Here is an 18,765-nt window from a genome sequence, read left to right as displayed (position 1 = left end):
ATTGTGGGGGTGGGGGAGGTTGGGGGGATATTATATTCTGTCTACCATACCTAGGCTCTGAATTGATTTTTTTTTTCTTGAAATACTAATTATGGGGTACACTTTTAGCATTAGGTGGTCTCTTCAGTCAGCCTACACAAGCTCCTACCCAGTCCAACCAGCTGATAAATACTGCGAGTGCTCTTTCTGCTCCAACACTGTTGGGAGATGAGAGGGATGCTATTTTGGCAAAATGGAATCAGCTGCAGGCCTTTTGGGGAACAGGAAAAGGATATTTCAACAATAACATTCCACCAGTGGAATTCACACAAGAAAATCCCTTTTGCCGATTTAAGGTATTAGTACTTCTTTTGATCCTCTCTTGAAGAGTGTGTGTAAGAGAATCTAATATTTGGATTAAAATAATACCAAGAAAACAGTTGCTTGGTTTTTAGCACGCCTTGAACACGGTACCTTATGCTTTTGCTTTAAAAATACAGAAGTTATTAAAATGAAGTGATTTCTTACAAATATGTCATTGAAGGTGACCAGAATATGACTGAAGGAAAGTGTGATTAGAATATAACCTAAAACTGAGGAAAAAGTGTTAACAGAAGGGGAGTGGTCTGCTTGGCATCTATAAAGGGGGGACCCCAAATTAGAACTTAGTTGTATTCATCCAACACTGTCTAGGAAAGTATATCCTAACCAGCATACAAGTAGATGTTGTGTTTGGTGTGTATAATTCTGTTGTCACTATTACAGCTGGATGTTAAAGCCATTAAAACAGAATACTCCATTTTCTTTCTGATTCCTTGCCTACCAAACAACCTTCTCATTGGAATTTAACTGCCCAGACATTGTTTCACCAGCCAGTGAGAGTATTTAGGTCAACTTGATGGCATATTTTTCACAACAAATTTGCAATCCAGTTTATACTTCAGCCACTTTGGCAAAAAACCCCACAAACAAACAAACCACTTTCTGCTGCCTATGTCAGTCTCTAATCAGTATGTACATAAAGCCTTGTTTGGAGCTGCAAGGCTGAGGATCAGACCCTTTGAACATGGTTAAACAACAAAAAGTGACTAGCTTATCTTATTAAAGAACATCTGTCTCATCACTCCTAATAAAAAGTTTTTGAGTGTATATAGTTGAAGTTTTAATACTTTTGTTTAGTGACTGAGAGCTATACAGTGGACATTTTCTTTTTTTTTAATCCAGTATATAATGTACAGTGAAATGCAAGCTAGTGTAGAATTTAAATTTAAACAATTTTTTTTTTAATGCTTATTTTCATTTTTGAGAGAGCATTAGCAAGGGAGGCGCAGATAGGGAACAGAATCTGAAGCAGACTTCAGGCTCCAAGCTGCCAGCACAGACCTGACATAGGGCACAAACCCATGAACCCTGAGAACATGACCTGAGCCGAAGTCGGGTGCTTAACCAACTGAGCCACCCAGGCTCCTCATTTTTAAATTATTTTTTTTAAAGTTGTATCATAAGTGGTGACAAAGAGAAAGACTTCTATCTAAAAGAGTACTTAGAAAGCCACAGTTTGTCATATTTAATATTAGTTAAAAACTAACATGCTTCATAAAGTTTTGCATTACATGAAACTATAAAATGATGTAGACATTCCCCCTACAGTATTTGTAAATTTGACAGTGTTATTCTACCTTAAAAGTATTTATGTTTAGTAAGTCATTTCTTTGTATATTTAAAACTTAGTTTAAGATCCTCTAAGTATATGGTAAAATAAATTACATCTTGGTCCATGACTTTTGCAGTTATTTTAACAATTACATGAAGAATTGTTTCCTCAGAGTTCAGAAACACCCAACAATAGAGAATATCAAAGTTTTTCAGACGAGAAAGCTCTTTGGTTGCTCTGTTGGAGAGGATTTAAATTTCATTGAAGTTTATATTTTTGGGTAAAATAGTTTCTTTTTATTATTGTGTGATGATATAGGGTACAGAGTTGTGGGAAAAATTATTATTTCCTTCTCTAGCAGACATTAAGCTGTTTTCCCTGTTTAAGCAGATATTTAAGATATTAATATTAAATGTCTAATTTAAAATCTACATATTTTTGATATTGTTTATTTTGTCATTCTACAGGCAGTAGGTTATAGTTGTATGCCCAATAATAAGGATGAAGATGGGCTAGTGGTTTTAGTTTTCAACAAAAAAGAAACAGATATTCGAAGCCAGCAACAGCAGTTGGTAGAATCATTGCATAAAGTTTTGGGAGGAAACCAGACCCTTACTGTAAATGTAGAGGGTATTAAAACATTGCCAGATGATCAGTAAGTATACATTAAATGTCCTATCTACTTCTATGTGCTTGGGTCCAAAAACAGTGATCAATAGCATTTTTGTTGATAAAACACTGAGTAAATCTTAGAGCAGAATGTTATTTCTCAGCTAGTGATTATTCAGTATTGACAGCAACATTTGTTTAAAAGCTTTTTTCTTAATCTTGGAGTTCTTAACCCACTGGATGCTAATAATTCCTTAGATTTTTCCGTTCAGAAACAGGAAGAAACAGTTTTGCCTGTATCCAAATCAAAGCCCAAAAAGATGTTACTGGAAAGCCGTTCCATTCATGGCTAAATAGGACTGAATTAACTTCCCTTATCTTCTGCATAATTTTCATACTTAGTGGCAAAAACATTTATTTTAGGATATTTTGGGTTAGAAGAATTATTAGTGAGATATAATAACTGAGCTTAGATAATCTTCAACAGAATCTCCAAAGTATTTCTCAATTCTGGAAAAGACATAGGACTTTGCAGCCAAGCGTACCTTTTACAAATATATGCCTGTCTCATTTAGGTTGATTTAGAGGTGAATGTGAAGTAATGGTTCTTTATTTTCCACGATTTAAGAAAATGCTATTTTAATTCTCTTCTAAAACAACCATCTTTGAATTCATCTAGCACCTTTGTAGAGTCACATGGTGCACCGATATTTGGGACTGTGAGTTCTGTGCCATTTTATAACTTAGTAATTCTTTCCCCAGGACGGAAGTTGTCATTTATGTTGTTGAGCGTTCTCCTAATGGTACTTCAAGAAGAGTTCCAGCTACAACACTATATGCGCATTTTGAACAAACTAACATAAAAACACAGTTGCAGCAGCTTGGTGTAACCCTTTCTATGACTAGAACAGAACTTTCTCCAGCACAGATCAAACAACTTTTACAGAATCCTCCTGCTGGTACGTTTTTAGAATCACAGAGTTGAAGAAATGAAAGATTTAGAGATATATATGCTTCCTCTCTTTTGAGAGAAAGTAGTTGGTTATTAATAAAATCAGTGTTTATCATGTCTGCTTTTTGGGGACATAGTTTTGAATGTTTTCATTGTAGTCATTGTCGTTTAGCTTTTTTATATAGTTCATGTGTGTGTTAGAAATTTTGTGAAATGAACTAAAGAAAAATAGTCCATAAGCTATCTACCCAAGGGTAATTAACTTTTAATATTTTTATTTTTTTTCTAGCTTATCTGTTGTTCTGAGTATTCAAGTAAAACCTGAATGTGTTCTCACCATCAAAGATTGTAGATAGCATAACTAAATTGAACATATGACCTACATGACAGAGCCTCTTTATCTCTTTTCCACAGAAATAGCTACTAATAATAATTAGCTAATAATAACTCATCATATATGTGTATGTATATGGAAGTGCTAAAAAAGGAAAAAGATTCTGCACTGTACATTTACTGCAACTTGCCTTTTAACAGCGTTTCTTAGCACTTTCCACATGTCAGTACATGAAAGTAAATGTTCTTTTTGAAATCTACATGGAGGGGCGCCTGGGTGGCTTAGTCGGTTAAGCGTCCAACTTTTGCTTAGATCATGATCTCGCGGTTCGTGGGTTCGAGTCCCGCGTCGGGCTCTGTGCTGACTGCCAGCTCAGAGCCTGGAGCCTGTTTCAGAGTCTGTGATTCCCTCTCTCTCTGACCCTCCCCTGCTCACGCTATCTCTCTCTCTCTGCTAGAAATAAATAAAAAAATTAAAAAAAAAAAATTTAAAACCTACATGGAATACCATGGATGTACCATACTTCACTTCTAAGTCATTTTTACCTTTCCATTATTATAAACTATGCAACAGTTAACATCCTTGTAAATATAAATATGTCTTAGAACATGTAGATCTGTATTCTTCAGATCTCTGATAATGAAATTTTTGACTCAAGATTATGTATAGTTTATGTATTGTTAGATACTGCCAAATTGCTCTTAAAAGAAAGTTGTAAACATAACATGAAGGTGTTTTTTTCTCATTTTTAATTTTTCTAATATTTTCTCATTTTGATTTATTTTTGCAATAGTGGAGGTTATCTTTTTAATCTTGCCACTCGGACTGCAAAAATTTAATACTTTTTTTTTAATGGTTGTTTGAGAGCATGACTGTGCGTGCAAGTGGGGAATGGGCAGAAAGAGGGAGAGAGAGAATCTTAAACAGGCTCCTGCTCATAGCATGGAGCCCAGCATGAGACTCAGTCCCTCCAAGCAGAAGATCATGACCTGAACTAAAATCTAGAGTTGTACACTCAACTGACTGAGCCACTCTGACACCCCTGCCCACTTTGTTAGATGTTTTTGTCTTCCTTTCTGATTTATAGGAACTCTTTCTGTATTCTGGAGGGTAACCTATTTTCCTGTAGGTGTTAGGTATTTTCTTTCAATCTGTAATTTTTTTTTAAGCTTTATCCTACAAAAATTTTCGTTTTTTGTAGTGGTCATGTTTGACAGGCCTTTTTATTACAGCTTCTGAGTTTTTTGTCTTATTTTAGGAAGGCCTTTCCCATACAAATATGAAAATGGAGAATAGTTTTTTGTTTTTGTTTTTTCAGAAAAAAATATTTGTCTTTTTGGTAGGTGTTGATCCTATTATCTGGGAACAAGCCAAGGTGGATAACCCTGATTCTGAAAAGCAAGTATATCTTCATCTTGTTTTCATATAAAAACTAACATTTGCTACTAGGGAAGCAAACAAATGCCAACTATTAATTAGAATTCTTACCTTTGAGGTGAATTTCAGTTTCACTGCTTTTTAAAGAATGTTAACCGGTAAGGCAGTGTAGTGTAATGTAAACATTAAAATCTGAGTACCAGTCCCCTAATTCTACTTGTTTTTAAAAATACAGCTTCTGACTGATTTTATTTCCTCATTTGTAAAATAAAGTAAGGAGGTCAAATAAAATCTGTGTGGTTTAACATGATTGATTCCGTAGACCTTGATCTGCCTTTGAACCCTCAAAATTTATTGTGAAATTATGTGAATGTTATTACGAAAACCCTAATTTCTTTTACTTTGTAATAATAGTAAAAGGCTTAAGTTAAGGTATGAAAATTGACCACTTGGGATTTTTCAGGTTAATTCCGGTACCCATGGTGGGTTTCAAAGAACTTCTTCGAAGACTGAAGGTTCAAGATCAGATGACTAAGCAACATCAGACCAGATTAGATGTAAGCATTTACCTTCATTCTCTGCTTTTGGCAATAGTAAAAGAGATTACAATTACAGACACTTCTTTTTACCATGCGGATTACTGTTTTGTTTTACAGGGGAAAAAATAGTGTACACTGCAAATTAACAATCATAGTTTTGTGCAACTACTTAATATAGAGCTTCCAAAATGTGTAAATCTGTTTTGATACATTTTAGCAATGAATTTAGAATTGCTCCTTAGCGTTGCTGTTAGGTTGTAATTTCCATTTCCAGCCAGAAAATGCATATTATTTTCTTAATTGAACAATTATATTTATGAGGCCTTACCAGAATGAAAGCCACAATTACGATTCTTTATGTTGGCATAGTATAATTGTAGTGAAGCAAATTTAAATTACTGAATGGTTAAATCTATCTGATGTTTTATTAAGTAGACCTAGTAATCAAATACTTGAAAGTTCTTACAAGTTACCTCCACATTCTCTTATGTGGAAATCCTGATAACATATTCATTCAGACTGAAGAGTGAAAAGCTTACTGTTTTATGAAGCAACCCATGTCATTGTCAGCTAGCTCTAATTGATACAAATTCTCTTACATTGATCCAGTATCTGTATTTGTATAATTTACACCCATTTTCCCTGGCACTGCTTTGTAGGTGATCGCTGTGCTTCCTATGATAGCACTATAGATATTTGAACATTGTTCTTTTGAACAATTCTTCCTTTTTAATATTCCATTCCCTTCTCTGGCTGTAAATTGAAGCATTTTTTTGTTTGTTTGTTTTGTTTTTAAGTTTATTTATTCTGAGAGAGAGCAAGCAAGCGGGAGGGGCAGGGAGAAGAAGAGAGAAGAGAATCCCAAGCAGGCTCTGCACTGACCGTGCACTGACAGCCCTGATGTGGGGCTTGAATTCCCAACCCGTGAGATCTTGACCTGAGCTGAAACCAAGAGTTGGGACACTTAACCGACTGAACCACCCAGGTGCCCCCAAGCATGATTTTTCACGTGACATGATTTCCAGGGCCTTCATCATCTTAGCCTGGACACAATGAATTTATCCACATTACTTTTCAAATGAGTTGCAATAGTACTATAAATAGGGTGTGACCAAAGTTCTTCAAAGTAAGACTGAAGTGGCTGTTACTTGCCTTTTTTTTTGTCAGTCTTGGCAGAGGTTTGTCAGTTTTATTGATCTTATTAAGGAACCAAGTTTTTGGTTTCACTGATTTTTCAATAGTATTCTGTTAATAATTTCATTAATTTCTGTTTTTAACCATTTCCTTTATTCTGCTTGCTTTGGTTCTTCTTCTTTTTCTAACTTGAGACCTTTCCTAATATAGCACTTTAGTGCTATTAATTTACTTGCAGGCACTGCTTTATCTAAAATTTTGATAGTTATATTTTCATCTCTGATGCATTAAAGCTATTTTCTAATTTATCTTGGGAGTTCTATTTGACTGTTGGATCTTTTTTACTAATAGATTATTTTAGAAGTATGTTTCATTTCTGCATCTTTGAAAATTTTCTTTTTTACTCCCGTTGATTTCTAGTCTAGTTCTATTATGGTCAGAGAACTTTGTAGGATTTCAATTCTTTTTAAGGTTTCTAACCCACATGCCTTTGAATAGAATGTGTATTCTGCTGTTCTGGGTGAAGTTTTCTGTTAGTGTCAGTGAGATACAGTTGGTAATTGGTCAGTTCTTTATACTTTTGACTTTTCTGTTTGCTGGTTCTATTCTGAGAGTTGAAGTCTCCAGCTAGAATTGTGGGTTTGTCTTTTCTCCAATTTTTTTTTTTTTTTTTATGTTTTATTTACTTTTGAGAGAGAGAGAGGGAGACACAGAATCCGAAGCAGGCTCCAGGCTCTGAGCTGTCAGCACAGAGCCCGACGCGGGGCTCGAACCCACGAACTGTGAGATCGTGACCTGAGCTGAAGTCGGAGGCTTACTGGCTTACTCAGCTGAGCCACCCTGGCACCGCCCCTCTCCTTTCAGTTCTTTAAGTGATTGCCCTAGGGCATTTCTCAGTAGAGGGGAGGTGGTGGTAACTGCGGTGGTGCTTTGGTGCTTTATCCCCCAGGCACGTTTGGCAAGGTCTGGAGACTTGTTTGCTTGTTAGAACTGGGTGAGTGCTACAGGCATCGACTGAGATGAGGCGAGGATGCTGAGCAGCATCCCGCTGTGTACAGAACCATGCCACTGCAGCAGTTATCTGGCCCGAATTAGTACAGTGGTTTTCCCCCTTAACTGCAGTCTGGAAGAAGATGATCCTCTTCTGATGAATCATCAGGTCAGTAGTCACAATGCCTGCGTCATTCACCTGACTTCATCTCATCAAGTAGGCATTTTATCATCTCACATCACAAGAACAGTGTACAGTACAGTGTTTTGAGAGACCACATTCATATAACTTATTCCAGTAGATTGTTATAATTGTTCCATTTTATTGTCAGTCTCTTACTATTCCTAACTTATAAATTAAGCTTTATCAGGTATGTGTACCTGTAGGAAGAAACATCGTATATATAGGGTCTGGTACTATCCATGGTTCCAGGCATGGGGGATGTATGGATGAGGGGGTACTGCTGTAGTACTGGAGCTGAGGAAGCCTCTAGATATTACAGTGTATCTCCTCCATCAGAGCTAAAAGGCTTTTCTTAGAGTTGTAGCATTATGCTCACTTCTCAGTTTTGGGTTTTGTTGAAACGAGTGGGGGATGCCAGATGTGGGGGAAATGGTAACCTCACCACCAGTTCAGTGGTACTTCATGTCTCCTTCCCTAATCCTGCCACTATTTATTTTTCAAATAGTTGCCCATGCAATCTTAAGTTTTATAGCTATATTCTATAGGTGAGATAGAGTGACATATACTTAAGTCCATCTTGTCCAGAATCAAATTTTTTCCTGTCTTGGGGCGCCTGGGTGGCTCAGTCAGTTAGACTTCTGACTCTTGATGTCAGCTTAGATCCTGATCATCAGGGTCATGAATTCAAAGCCCACGTTGGGTTCCATTCTGGGTGTGGAGCCTACTTTAAGAAACATTGTTGACTAAGCCTCTGACTTCACCTCAGGTCATGATCTCACAGTTTGTGAGTTCCAGCCCTGCACTGGGCTCTGTGCTGACAGCTTGGAGCCTGCTTCACATTCTGTGTCTCTCTCCCTCTCTCTTGCTCTCAAAAATAAACATTTTTAAAAAGTTAGTATCTTTCCCCAGTTTTTGTTAGATTTATCTTTACTGTATTTCAGGAGTTCATGGTTTACTCTAGATTTTAATCCCTCGTCTGACTTAATTGTTACGAATGTCTACTTTCTCACCTTTCTGCTAACTCAGCTTTTGGTGTCCTCAGTTGAATAGAAAACCTTAATTTTTTTTTTTTTATTATTTCTGAGAGAGAGAGACAGTGTGAACAGGGGAGGGTCAGAGAGAGAGGGAGACACAGAATCTGTAACAGGCTCCAGGCTCTGACATAGCTGTCAGTAGAGAGCCCAACACGGGGCTCGAACCCATGAACCGTGAGATCATGACCTGAGCCAAAGTCGGACGCTTAACCGACTGAGCCACCCAGGTGCCCCAGAAAACCTTAATTTTAATGTAACGATACCCACTAGTTTCTTGCCTTGTGTTTTTTCTTGGGATTTTGCTCAAGAAGTTTTTCTTCACTCCAAGGTCTCATCTCCTACTTTTTTCTTCTAACATTTACAGTTTAACCTTCCACATTGGGTTCTTCTATCTTCGTGGAGTTTGACTTTGTACAGGAAGTGGTACAAACCCAACTTTATTTTTCTCTAGTGGGTCAGGTTTGCAAGTATCATCCATAAATAATATCCAGTGTGACTTATATAACATCCCAGTACTTAGCAAAGCAAATTTACCCAACCAAATTCCCATCTATGTATATGTGATATATTCTGTTCTTAAATCAGTTTCACTTTTTTTTTTTTTACACTTTGTGGCTTTGTAGTGTATCTCAGTGTGGTAGAGTGAATCTCTGATCTTTGTTCTTTTCAGAGTTGTTTCATCTTTGTGGATTTTTACTGTTCTATAACAGTCTCAGAATCTAATTCTCAAAATGCTAGAATTTTAGTTGGACTTATTTGTAGATAATTGAATCTTCATAAATTATTCCATTATGAACACATTATATTTCTTTACTCATTGAGCTAGTCTTTTGAAACAGTTAAAAAAATATTTGAGGTAGTGGGAAGGGACAGAAAGAGGGGGTACTGCTATAGTACTGGAGGCTCCATGCCCAGTGCGGATGCAGGGCTCAGTCTTACGACTCTGAGATAATGACCTGAGCCAAAATCAAGAGTCAGATGCTTGACTGAGCCACCAAGGTGCCCCATTTTTAAGTATTTTCTTTAAAAGCCTTGTACCTTCTGGGGCACCTGGGTAGCTCAGTTGGTTAAGCATGGACAATTGATTTTGGCTCAAATCGTGATCTCACAGTTCATGCGTTTGAGCCCTGCACCAGGTTCTGCACTGCCAGCATGGAACCTGCTTGGAATTCTCTCTCTCAAAATGAACTTTAAATTAAAAAAATAATAATTTTAAAAAACCTTATGCCTTCTTTCTTGGGTTAATTCCTTAGATTGCTTTAGTGTTTGTGAATAAATACTGAATGGTAAACATTTCTAACTCTCTTAGTTATTGCTGGTTGTGAAGACCACTGTATTACTCTTGTGTCTGGAAGCCTGCCAACTTTTTAAAACAAGGGTAGTAGAAGTGCCTAGATTATGTAATATAAAACATGGTCCACCTAATTTTGTTCCTTCAGCATGACCTGTCACTGGAAAGTTTTCTTAAAAGGTGATATGTCCATGTGGACATACTAAAACGTCTTGCACAATCTTCTTATCCTCTTTTAACAGCTCCCGCCAGTGCCACAGAATGATTAATTAGGATAGTTGACAATTATGGGATTAATTCAGGTTGGGTAGCTTTAATGCAATGCATTTTTAACTTTGTAAGGTTAAGACTTCATAAAGTGGAACAGTATGATTACACGCCAAAGGGCAAATCCAAGATGCAGAGGCATAAAAATATATTAGGTTGTATAATAAATATCCTTCCTTTCTCCTCCACTCTGATCACTCTAAATTACTCACTGAATACTGGACTGTATTATGCTTTTCAGATTGTCTATTAAGGCCACTCCTGGATGTGACTTTATAGATAACTTTTTCCATTCATCGGCTGGTTGGTTGTCCTGTTCCTTAATATTTCTCAAGTATATGTTTTGTTTTTCTGTACACTTTGTCTCATCATTAAATTTCCCAGAGCTCTTAAGAAGCCTTTGAATGGTACTTTTTAATGTTAGGTGCATAGACGTGAAGAAATATAAAGGCAGATTTAGAGGTGTTTGTATTTTGAAAGATGAATCTCTGTCTCATCTTAGAATCAGACTTTGCATACAGTAAACCTGATACATATTTGTGATGTCTATACTCCCCTTCAAAACTTTGTTTTGAAAAACAGATCATATCTGAAGATATTAGCGAATTACAGAAGAATCAAACCACAACTATGGCCAAAATTGCACAGTACAAGAGGAAACTCATGGACCTTTCCCATAGAACTTTACAGGTAGTGATTTAGAATTTTTTTTGAATACCTGTAAGACTGTATGTGTGATAGTGCCAGATAGAGATTTTTGGGATAGAGAACATAAACACTGAAAGGAAGAAATAGTAATTTGAAACTGAAGTATAGACTTTCTCAGTAAAACCTACGAGTTAGAAGAGAAGTCTAGGAGTGGGTGAAGAAAGTAAATATATTCTAAAATTCATATCTTATTGAGAGGGTAGAAGCCGTGAAGAAGTAAATCATCTTGGTGTATAGAAAGCACGTATCTAGTTTTCATAAAAGTAAAATTATTTGATTTTCAGTGCTAGAAAAGTATAACCATTAAAGAAACAGTGGAATGAAAAACAGTAGAACTTCAAAATTAACAAGAGGGAGTAAAAGCATGAATAGCAACAAAAACTGAAATTTTAAACTGTCATGAAAACAAGCATTAGCTACCAGAATCAATTGAAGACAGCAAGACCTGTATGTAGAATAAAATTTGTAGCATTTAAGCTTTCATTAAAAATTTTTTTTTAATATTCACTTTTGAGAGAGATGGAGACCCAGCATGAGTGGGGTAGGGGCAGAGAAAGGGAGACACAGAATTAGAAACAAGCTCTAGGCTCTGGGCTGACGGCTCAAACCTATGAGAGATCATGACCTAAGCCTCAGTCGGATGCTTAAACTGAGTTACAGAGATGCCCTTAAGCTCTCTTTTTAAAATACAAATGCAAAGAATAAGGAACTAGTACTTATCTTAAGCAGTTAGAGACTATCAAGAGAAGCCAATGAGAGAGAAATACAGATATGAAATGAGTGAAACAAATGAATCATAGTACAAAGAATAAACAAAAAACTGTTTCTTTGAAAAGATCTTTGAAATGGTTAAACATCTCATGAGTCCAAATAAGGAAAAGGAGAAAGGAAACATTACTATAGATGATAGAACAGAATGAGAAAACACCACATGCAATTCAGGGCAACAAATTAGGGAGCTGGAGAAAATAGATGCATTTTGGTGACTTCAATTTTACAAAAAAATCATCTACATAGGTGCAGAAATCTTAAATTGAGAAACTTCTTAAACTTTACCCACCATATATTTCACCCATTTAAAGTGTACAGTTCGGTGGTTTTTCGTATAGTCCATCGGTGCAACATTACCGCAGCCAGTTTTAGGACATTTTCCTCACCCTAAAAAGAAACTTCATCCCTATTAGCAATCACTCCCCATTTCATCCCAAACCCCCCGTCCAAGCAACCACTTTCTGTCTCTGGATGAGCATATTCTGGACACGTCACATAAATGGCATCAAGAGGTGTGGTCTTTTGTGACTGGCTTCTCATGTGGCATTGTGTTTTCAAGGTTCATCTGTGTTGTAGCACGTAATATTACTCCCTTTTTATTGCTGATAATATTCTATTACATGACCATACCAATATTCATCAACTCATAAACATTTTGGTTGTTTCCCCCATTTGGTTATTACATACGTTGCTACTAACATTTGTGTTCAAATATTTGTGCGGATGCATGTTTTCATTTTTCTTGGGTATATGAATCTAGGATTGGAATTGCTTGGTCATATGGTAACTTACGTCTAACTTTTTGTAGAACTGCTAAAAACTTTTCCAGAGCAGCTGTACTATTTTACATCTCTGCTTCTCGTACCCCCCAATAAAAATCTACTGGTACACATTTCTAATAAATAGAGATGCAGATTATGCTAAGTGAAAGAAGCCATGTTTCAAGGCTACAAAAGGCATGATCCCATTTATATGATGTTACGCAAAAAGCAAAATGAGGGACAGAGAACAGGTCAGTAGTTGCTAGGGGCAGGTAATAAAGGGAGAGCAATGACTACAAGGAGTAGATGGAAATGTTCTGTACCTTGATTATGGTGACAAAATTCATAACTGTGCACCTAAAATGGGTGACTTGTTATATGTGAATTATACCTCAATAAATCTGACCAAAAGCAATGTAAATGCAAAAAGAATCCAATTTATCAAATCCTAAAGGAACACACTGTGACAAAGGAAGGTTTATTTCAGGAATGCAGGGTTGGTTCTATAACAGGGAATCAGCATATAATTTATCATAATCCGCACATTAAAGGAAAAATGGTAGACTGTTACCAAAAATGAACAGCAATTATTCAGAGAAGCCAAGGATTAAAATCACATTCAGAAAATAATTTGTCTTTTTGATGATGGCATGATTGTGTATCTAGAAAAACTCTAGGAGAAAACTAGAGAACGTGATAAAATGGCTAGATGCAAGATAAATGTACCGAAACCAGCATACCATATTAGTGAAAACAGGAAAATATTTCAATTACTGTGATGAAAAAATTATAAAATATTTAGAGGAATAAATTTATGAGGGAAGTACAAAATCTGAATTAAAGTCTTTACAAAATGACATGTAAACCATAAATAGGTGAGAAGATTTACTATTCACTTTCTAAAGTTTGAAAATTTACAACTTTTAAAGACTTGATCAAGAAATCTTTCAGTTCATCAATTGAGAAGGGTAAGTGTTTTCAGAATAGCTTTTGGAGGACAAAAAAAATAGTGAAGGGGACTTGCAAGATTTTAAAACCTGTCTTAAAGGTTCTGTAACAAATTATTGTGGGACTGGCATAAGATTGGACAATAAAGATAAATAGAACAGAGAATCCAGAAATAGATGCCCACTGTATGTTAAAGTTTCATATGGTAAAGGTGGTATTTCAATTCAGTTGGTTTATTTAATAAATAATACTAGAGTAACTGGCTGGGGAAAAAACTGGACTCCAGTATCATACTATAGACAAAAACAGGTGGATTAAAGATTTAACTCTAAAAAATTGATGAAGCTACATTCATGACTGTAGAGATTGGAGAGATTTTTGGCCAGAAAGCCAGAAACTATAAAAGACTAAATAGAAAATTTTGCAAAGCAAAAGATAACAGAAGCCATTTGTCAATAGTCATGTGACAGATACCAGAGAAAGAAAACTGAATTTGCAAATGGTGAATTTTCGTATTATACAAAGAAATTTTTTCAAAAATCTCAATTAAAATATGGAGAAAAATGTGTAAAGGCAGTTCACAGAAGAGCAAATGCAAAGTAGTTTTTAACTATCAAAAAGATGCTCCTTTCATTTCTAGGGAAGTATAGATTAAAGAAAAAATGTGAGCTCCATATACACTCATCAGTTGGGGCAAAATTTAAATAACTTATTGCTGACAGCAGTATAGGGAAAAGGGTACTGTTATGTGGTTTATGAATTTAAATTGTGAAACAGTCTAGCAGTTTCTGTTAGACTGAAAACACATGCTTTTAAACTCAGCAGTCTCATTCTTGGGGGTCTAGATCAGCATCTCTCTATATAAATGTTTATTACTAGAAACAATATATACCCCTCAGTAGGAGGATCATAACTGAGTAAAGCATTGGTTATTAATGCATGACAAATCATGAAGTCATTAAAAACAAATCAGAGGCATACCAATATACTAATGTAGATTGCCTTTAATAAAAATGGACAAACCTAATCCAAATCTCAAAGTGTTAAGATTCCTACTATATTGTTAGTGTATTAAGCTGGTTTCTTTCAACAACTGACTGTAATAAAATTACTTGCATAACTAAAAAAAGAATCCTGATTCTGTTGGTATTGTTGGTGGATTTTCTTTATACAGGTCCTCATCAAACAGGAAATTCAGAGGAAGAGTGGCTATGCCATTCAAGCTGATGAAGAGCAGCTGCGAGTTCAGCTAGATACAATTCAGTGTGAACTGAATGCACCTACCCAGTTCAAGGTAGGCATTTATAAGACCGTACAGCTAGAATTTGTTAGTCTTCAAAAAGAGGAATTATGTATACTTGCTTTTATCATTTTGTTCTCTTTAATCAAAACTTCCTTTCTAAAGTAGATTCTTAATGATGTGGTTTTGGCTTATGTTAGTGTTTCACATAATGTACAGAGAGAATTATACAACTTTATAAGAGTAGTATCCATCCTTTTAAAAGATTCTCTTTTAGAAGTAGTTGCTGTTATTAGCAGTTGTAATTTGACTCAGTTTTATTTTTAGGGCCGACTAAATGAACTGATGTCCCAAATCAGGATGCAGAATCATTTTGGAGCAGTCAAATCTGAGGAAAGATACTACATAGATGCAGATCTGTTACGAGAAATCAAGCAGGTAAGTGCACTAGTGCTAGAGTGCACTTCTAAAAAGGAGAATTCATTTCATATCCATTAGGCTTGCTGTTACCCAAAAAAACAGTAAATAACAAGTGTTGGTAAGATTGTGAAGAAAACAGAACTTTAGTGTATTGCTGGTGGTGATGTAAAATGGTGCAGGTGCTGTGGAAAATGGTTCCTCAAAAAATTAAACATACAAGCTGATATATGACCTAGCAGTTCTACTTCTGGATATATACCTAAAAGAATTGAAAGCAGGAACTCACATAACATTCTTAGTAGCAGCATTCACAATAGTTAAGATGTGGAAGCAACTCAGGTGTCCCTAGACAGATGAATCGATGAACTAAATACAGTATATATACACTGTGGAGTACTATTCAGCCTTAAAAACAAAGGAAACTAACACTTTGGATGAATCTTGAAAATGTTACGCCAAGTGAAATAAGCCAGTTTAAAAGGATATTGTAGGGGCACCTGGGTGGCTCAGTCGTAAGTGTCCAACTTTGGCTCACAGTTTGTGGGTTTGAGCCCTGCATCAGGCTCTGTGCTGACAGCTCAGAACCTGGAGCCCGTTTCGGATTCTGTCTCTCCCTCTCTTTTTTTTAAATGTTTTATTTATTTCTAGGAGAGAGAGAGAGAGCGAGCGTGAGCAGGGGAGGGTCAGAGAGAGAGGGAGTCACAGACTGAAACAGGCTCCAGGCTCTTGAGCTGGCAGTCAGCACAGAGCCCGACGCGGGGCTCGAACCCACGAACCGCGAGATCTTGACCTAAGCAAAAGTCGGACGCTTAACCGACTAAGCCACCCAGGCGCCCCTCTCCTTCTCTGTCTCTGCCTCTCCCCATTCGCACTCCGTATCTCTCTCTGTCTCAAAAGTAAACATAAAAAAAATTTTTTTTAAATAAAAGGATATTGTATAATTCCACTTACATAGTATACCTGGAGTAGTCCAGTTCATGGTAGAATGGTGCCTGCCAAGGGCCTGAGGGGAGGGGGATGGGGAGTATTTAATGGGTACAGAATTTGGGAAGATGAAAAAGTTCTAAAAATAGATTAGCGATTTTGCAGAATGTGAATATACTAATGTTACCGAACTGTTTATTTTTCAAAAGGGTTAAAATGGATATTTCTGTGTTTTGTATATTTTATAATAAAGATGAATTCAGTTAGTGGATGTACCAGAGTTCCCTGTACCCTGCTACTCAATTTGTAGGTGGCACCAGCAACAGCATGAGAGGTCATTACAAATGCATCATCTCGGTCCTTACTCCAAACCTACTTATGTACATTTTATTAAGATCATAGAGTGATTTGCATGTACATTACAATTTGAGAAGTAACTGTTCTGTCCTCTATTCCCAGCCTGTGTACCACATATAAATTGTAAGTATGTACCAATTACTGATCTCCTCGGCCCTCAGGGGACCTAGGTGGAGGTCTGATGGCCAGAACTACTCCAACCACTTTTAGGCTCATCTGATATGAAAAGCTTGGAAAGTACTGCTCTAGCTTATGTTCCTCAGTTATAAATACAGATGGATTTAATGAAAGCCGTCCAACCAGTAATTGTATTTAAAGGCATTAATATGGTAAATTTTGAGGAACATATTAGGTAGGGTTGTTGTCATGGCCCGGAGGATTTTAGATGGTTGTAATTGTCATCTACAAATCCAATTTTATTATGTGCTTTAGAGTGGATACTGTCATTTTATACAACTAAAAATCCAGTTTGGCTCCTAGGTTCTAGGGACATAAACATACACTTGATTATATTCCACTGTAAATAACTACAAAAAATTAGCTGAGAAAGATTCCAGTATATTGGGGTGAAAAATTATATTATTTATGCAATAAAATTTAGAGTAACATGAACAGTTGTTTTGGAATTGGATCACAGCTCATCACCTAGTTTATGACCTTGAGCAGGTTTCTTACCTGCATCTCAATTCTTGTATCTGTAGAGAAGCAGTAATAATGACATCCTCAAAGGGTGCTTAAAAGAATTTTGTTAGTTAACAGCCATGAAGCTCTGAAAAACTGCCTTAACACTTGGATACTTAAAAATGTTAGCAATTGTAGTTTTCACTGTTATCATTATATACTTGGTTCTTCAAAACATAAACACTTGTAGTTTTCAGAATGATTATTTTGCTGGTCATCTATATTTGAGTACCTCCTTGGATTCTATTTTAATATAAAAAATATATATCTTTAAAATTTCTACTGAAAATACTGTTCATTTGATTTTATTGTTTTTTTAGTTTGTTACTATAGGTCATAGAAATGTGTATGAATGTTTAAATACACATGTCCACTCTATTCATAGCAGCTACCAAGTGCTGTATTGCTACTAAAATAGTGAAAAAAGTATTTTCTTGTGTGTAGCTTGAAGTTTAATAGGTTAATATATTAATATATTTTTTAAATTCCTTCTAGCATTTGAAACAACAACAGGAAGGCCTTAGCCACTTGATTAGCATCATAAAAGATGACCTAGAAGATATAAAGTTGGTAGAACATGGATTGAATGAAACCATCCACATCAGAGGGGGTGTCTTTAGTTGACAATTCACAGGCTTTTGTTAAGGGCTTGTGAAATGCATCTTCCTGCAACATCAGGCCTTTCTTCAGAATGAAACTGACCACATGGAGGGGAGAAAAAGCAAAACAATCCTCTCCTGGCTTTTGAGGAGGTTACTATCATATTATTTTTCATCAGATCTGAAATAATATCCACTTCACAGCTCTTCAAAGATAGCCTTTGAAAGATTTATACCTGAAAGCTGTTACTGTAAAAGAGAAGTACATAATTATGAAAAATATGTGCTGCTGTACATTTTGACAGCAGCATTATTCTTAAAACTAATCAGTGTTTAATGATTATTCTCCAGTGAGCCTATACTCTGCTTTCCATAGCAAGTAAATATGAAATACCTACTTTGCACATAACAAAATAAACTGTAACTACTTGGCTATTGGAGCTTTGTATTTCAGAATGTAAATGTATGTCAGTTTTTATATATTTGTGAATTCATCTGTGGGAAGCATAAAGGAAATCCAAGAGTATTTAACGATTAATGTGGTTTTCTTTTCATTCTATAAAGATTTGAAAATATATTTTTATATTATTTTACTTATTTGGAATTTACAGAACACACTTAAGCAATTAGGATATAACAAAATTACATGTCATTTTTGCAACTTTTTTGTTTTTTAGAACTTTTTATTTCTAAAACAATGAAAAAAATAAATTCTTGATTGTAATTTTATATAATTCTGTCTGATGCTTTATTTGGCTCTGAGAAAATAAAATAGCCATGTCCTCACAAGTATTAAATCATAATCACAATTCAAGAATTCTAGTCTTAAGTCTTATTTTTCCACCCTACAGAAAATCTATCAATGCTAACCTTTTTTTTAAAAAATGTTTATTTTTGAAAGAGGGAGACACAGAGTATGAACAGTGGAGGGGCAGAGAGAGAGGGAGACACAGACCCAAAGCGGCCTTCAGGCTCTGAGCTAGCAGCACAGAGCCCGATGCGGGGCTTGAAC

General features: G+C 35.9%; 1 protein-coding gene across 1 annotated transcript in view; it reads left to right on the top strand.

Annotated features, from left to right (window-relative positions):
• NUP54 (nucleoporin 54) overlaps window positions 1-18,284 on the top strand; it is a 29,881-nt gene extending 11,597 nt beyond the window's left edge. Inside the window, exons 4-12 of the mRNA XM_039230973.1 lie at window positions 109-335; window positions 2,101-2,288; window positions 3,005-3,201; window positions 4,872-4,926; window positions 5,369-5,462; window positions 10,927-11,034; window positions 14,707-14,826; window positions 15,100-15,210; window positions 17,650-18,284. Of these exons, the coding sequence (XP_039086904.1) occupies window positions 109-335; window positions 2,101-2,288; window positions 3,005-3,201; window positions 4,872-4,926; window positions 5,369-5,462; window positions 10,927-11,034; window positions 14,707-14,826; window positions 15,100-15,210; window positions 17,650-17,778 (1,229 nt within the window). The 3' untranslated portion in view covers window positions 17,779-18,284. The remainder of the gene's footprint in view (window positions 1-108; window positions 336-2,100; window positions 2,289-3,004; window positions 3,202-4,871; window positions 4,927-5,368; window positions 5,463-10,926; window positions 11,035-14,706; window positions 14,827-15,099; window positions 15,211-17,649) is intronic.
• The last annotated feature ends 481 nt before the right edge of the window (window positions 18,285-18,765 follow it).

This window comes from Hyaena hyaena, unplaced genomic scaffold (assembly GCF_003009895.1).
Source record: "Hyaena hyaena isolate Hyena2069 unplaced genomic scaffold, ASM300989v1 scaffold_54, whole genome shotgun sequence".
In the NCBI taxonomy this organism is placed as follows: domain Eukaryota; kingdom Metazoa; phylum Chordata; class Mammalia; order Carnivora; family Hyaenidae; genus Hyaena; species Hyaena hyaena.
Note: the sequence above shows the minus strand (reverse complement) of the source record. Positions and strands in the feature narration are given on the sequence as shown.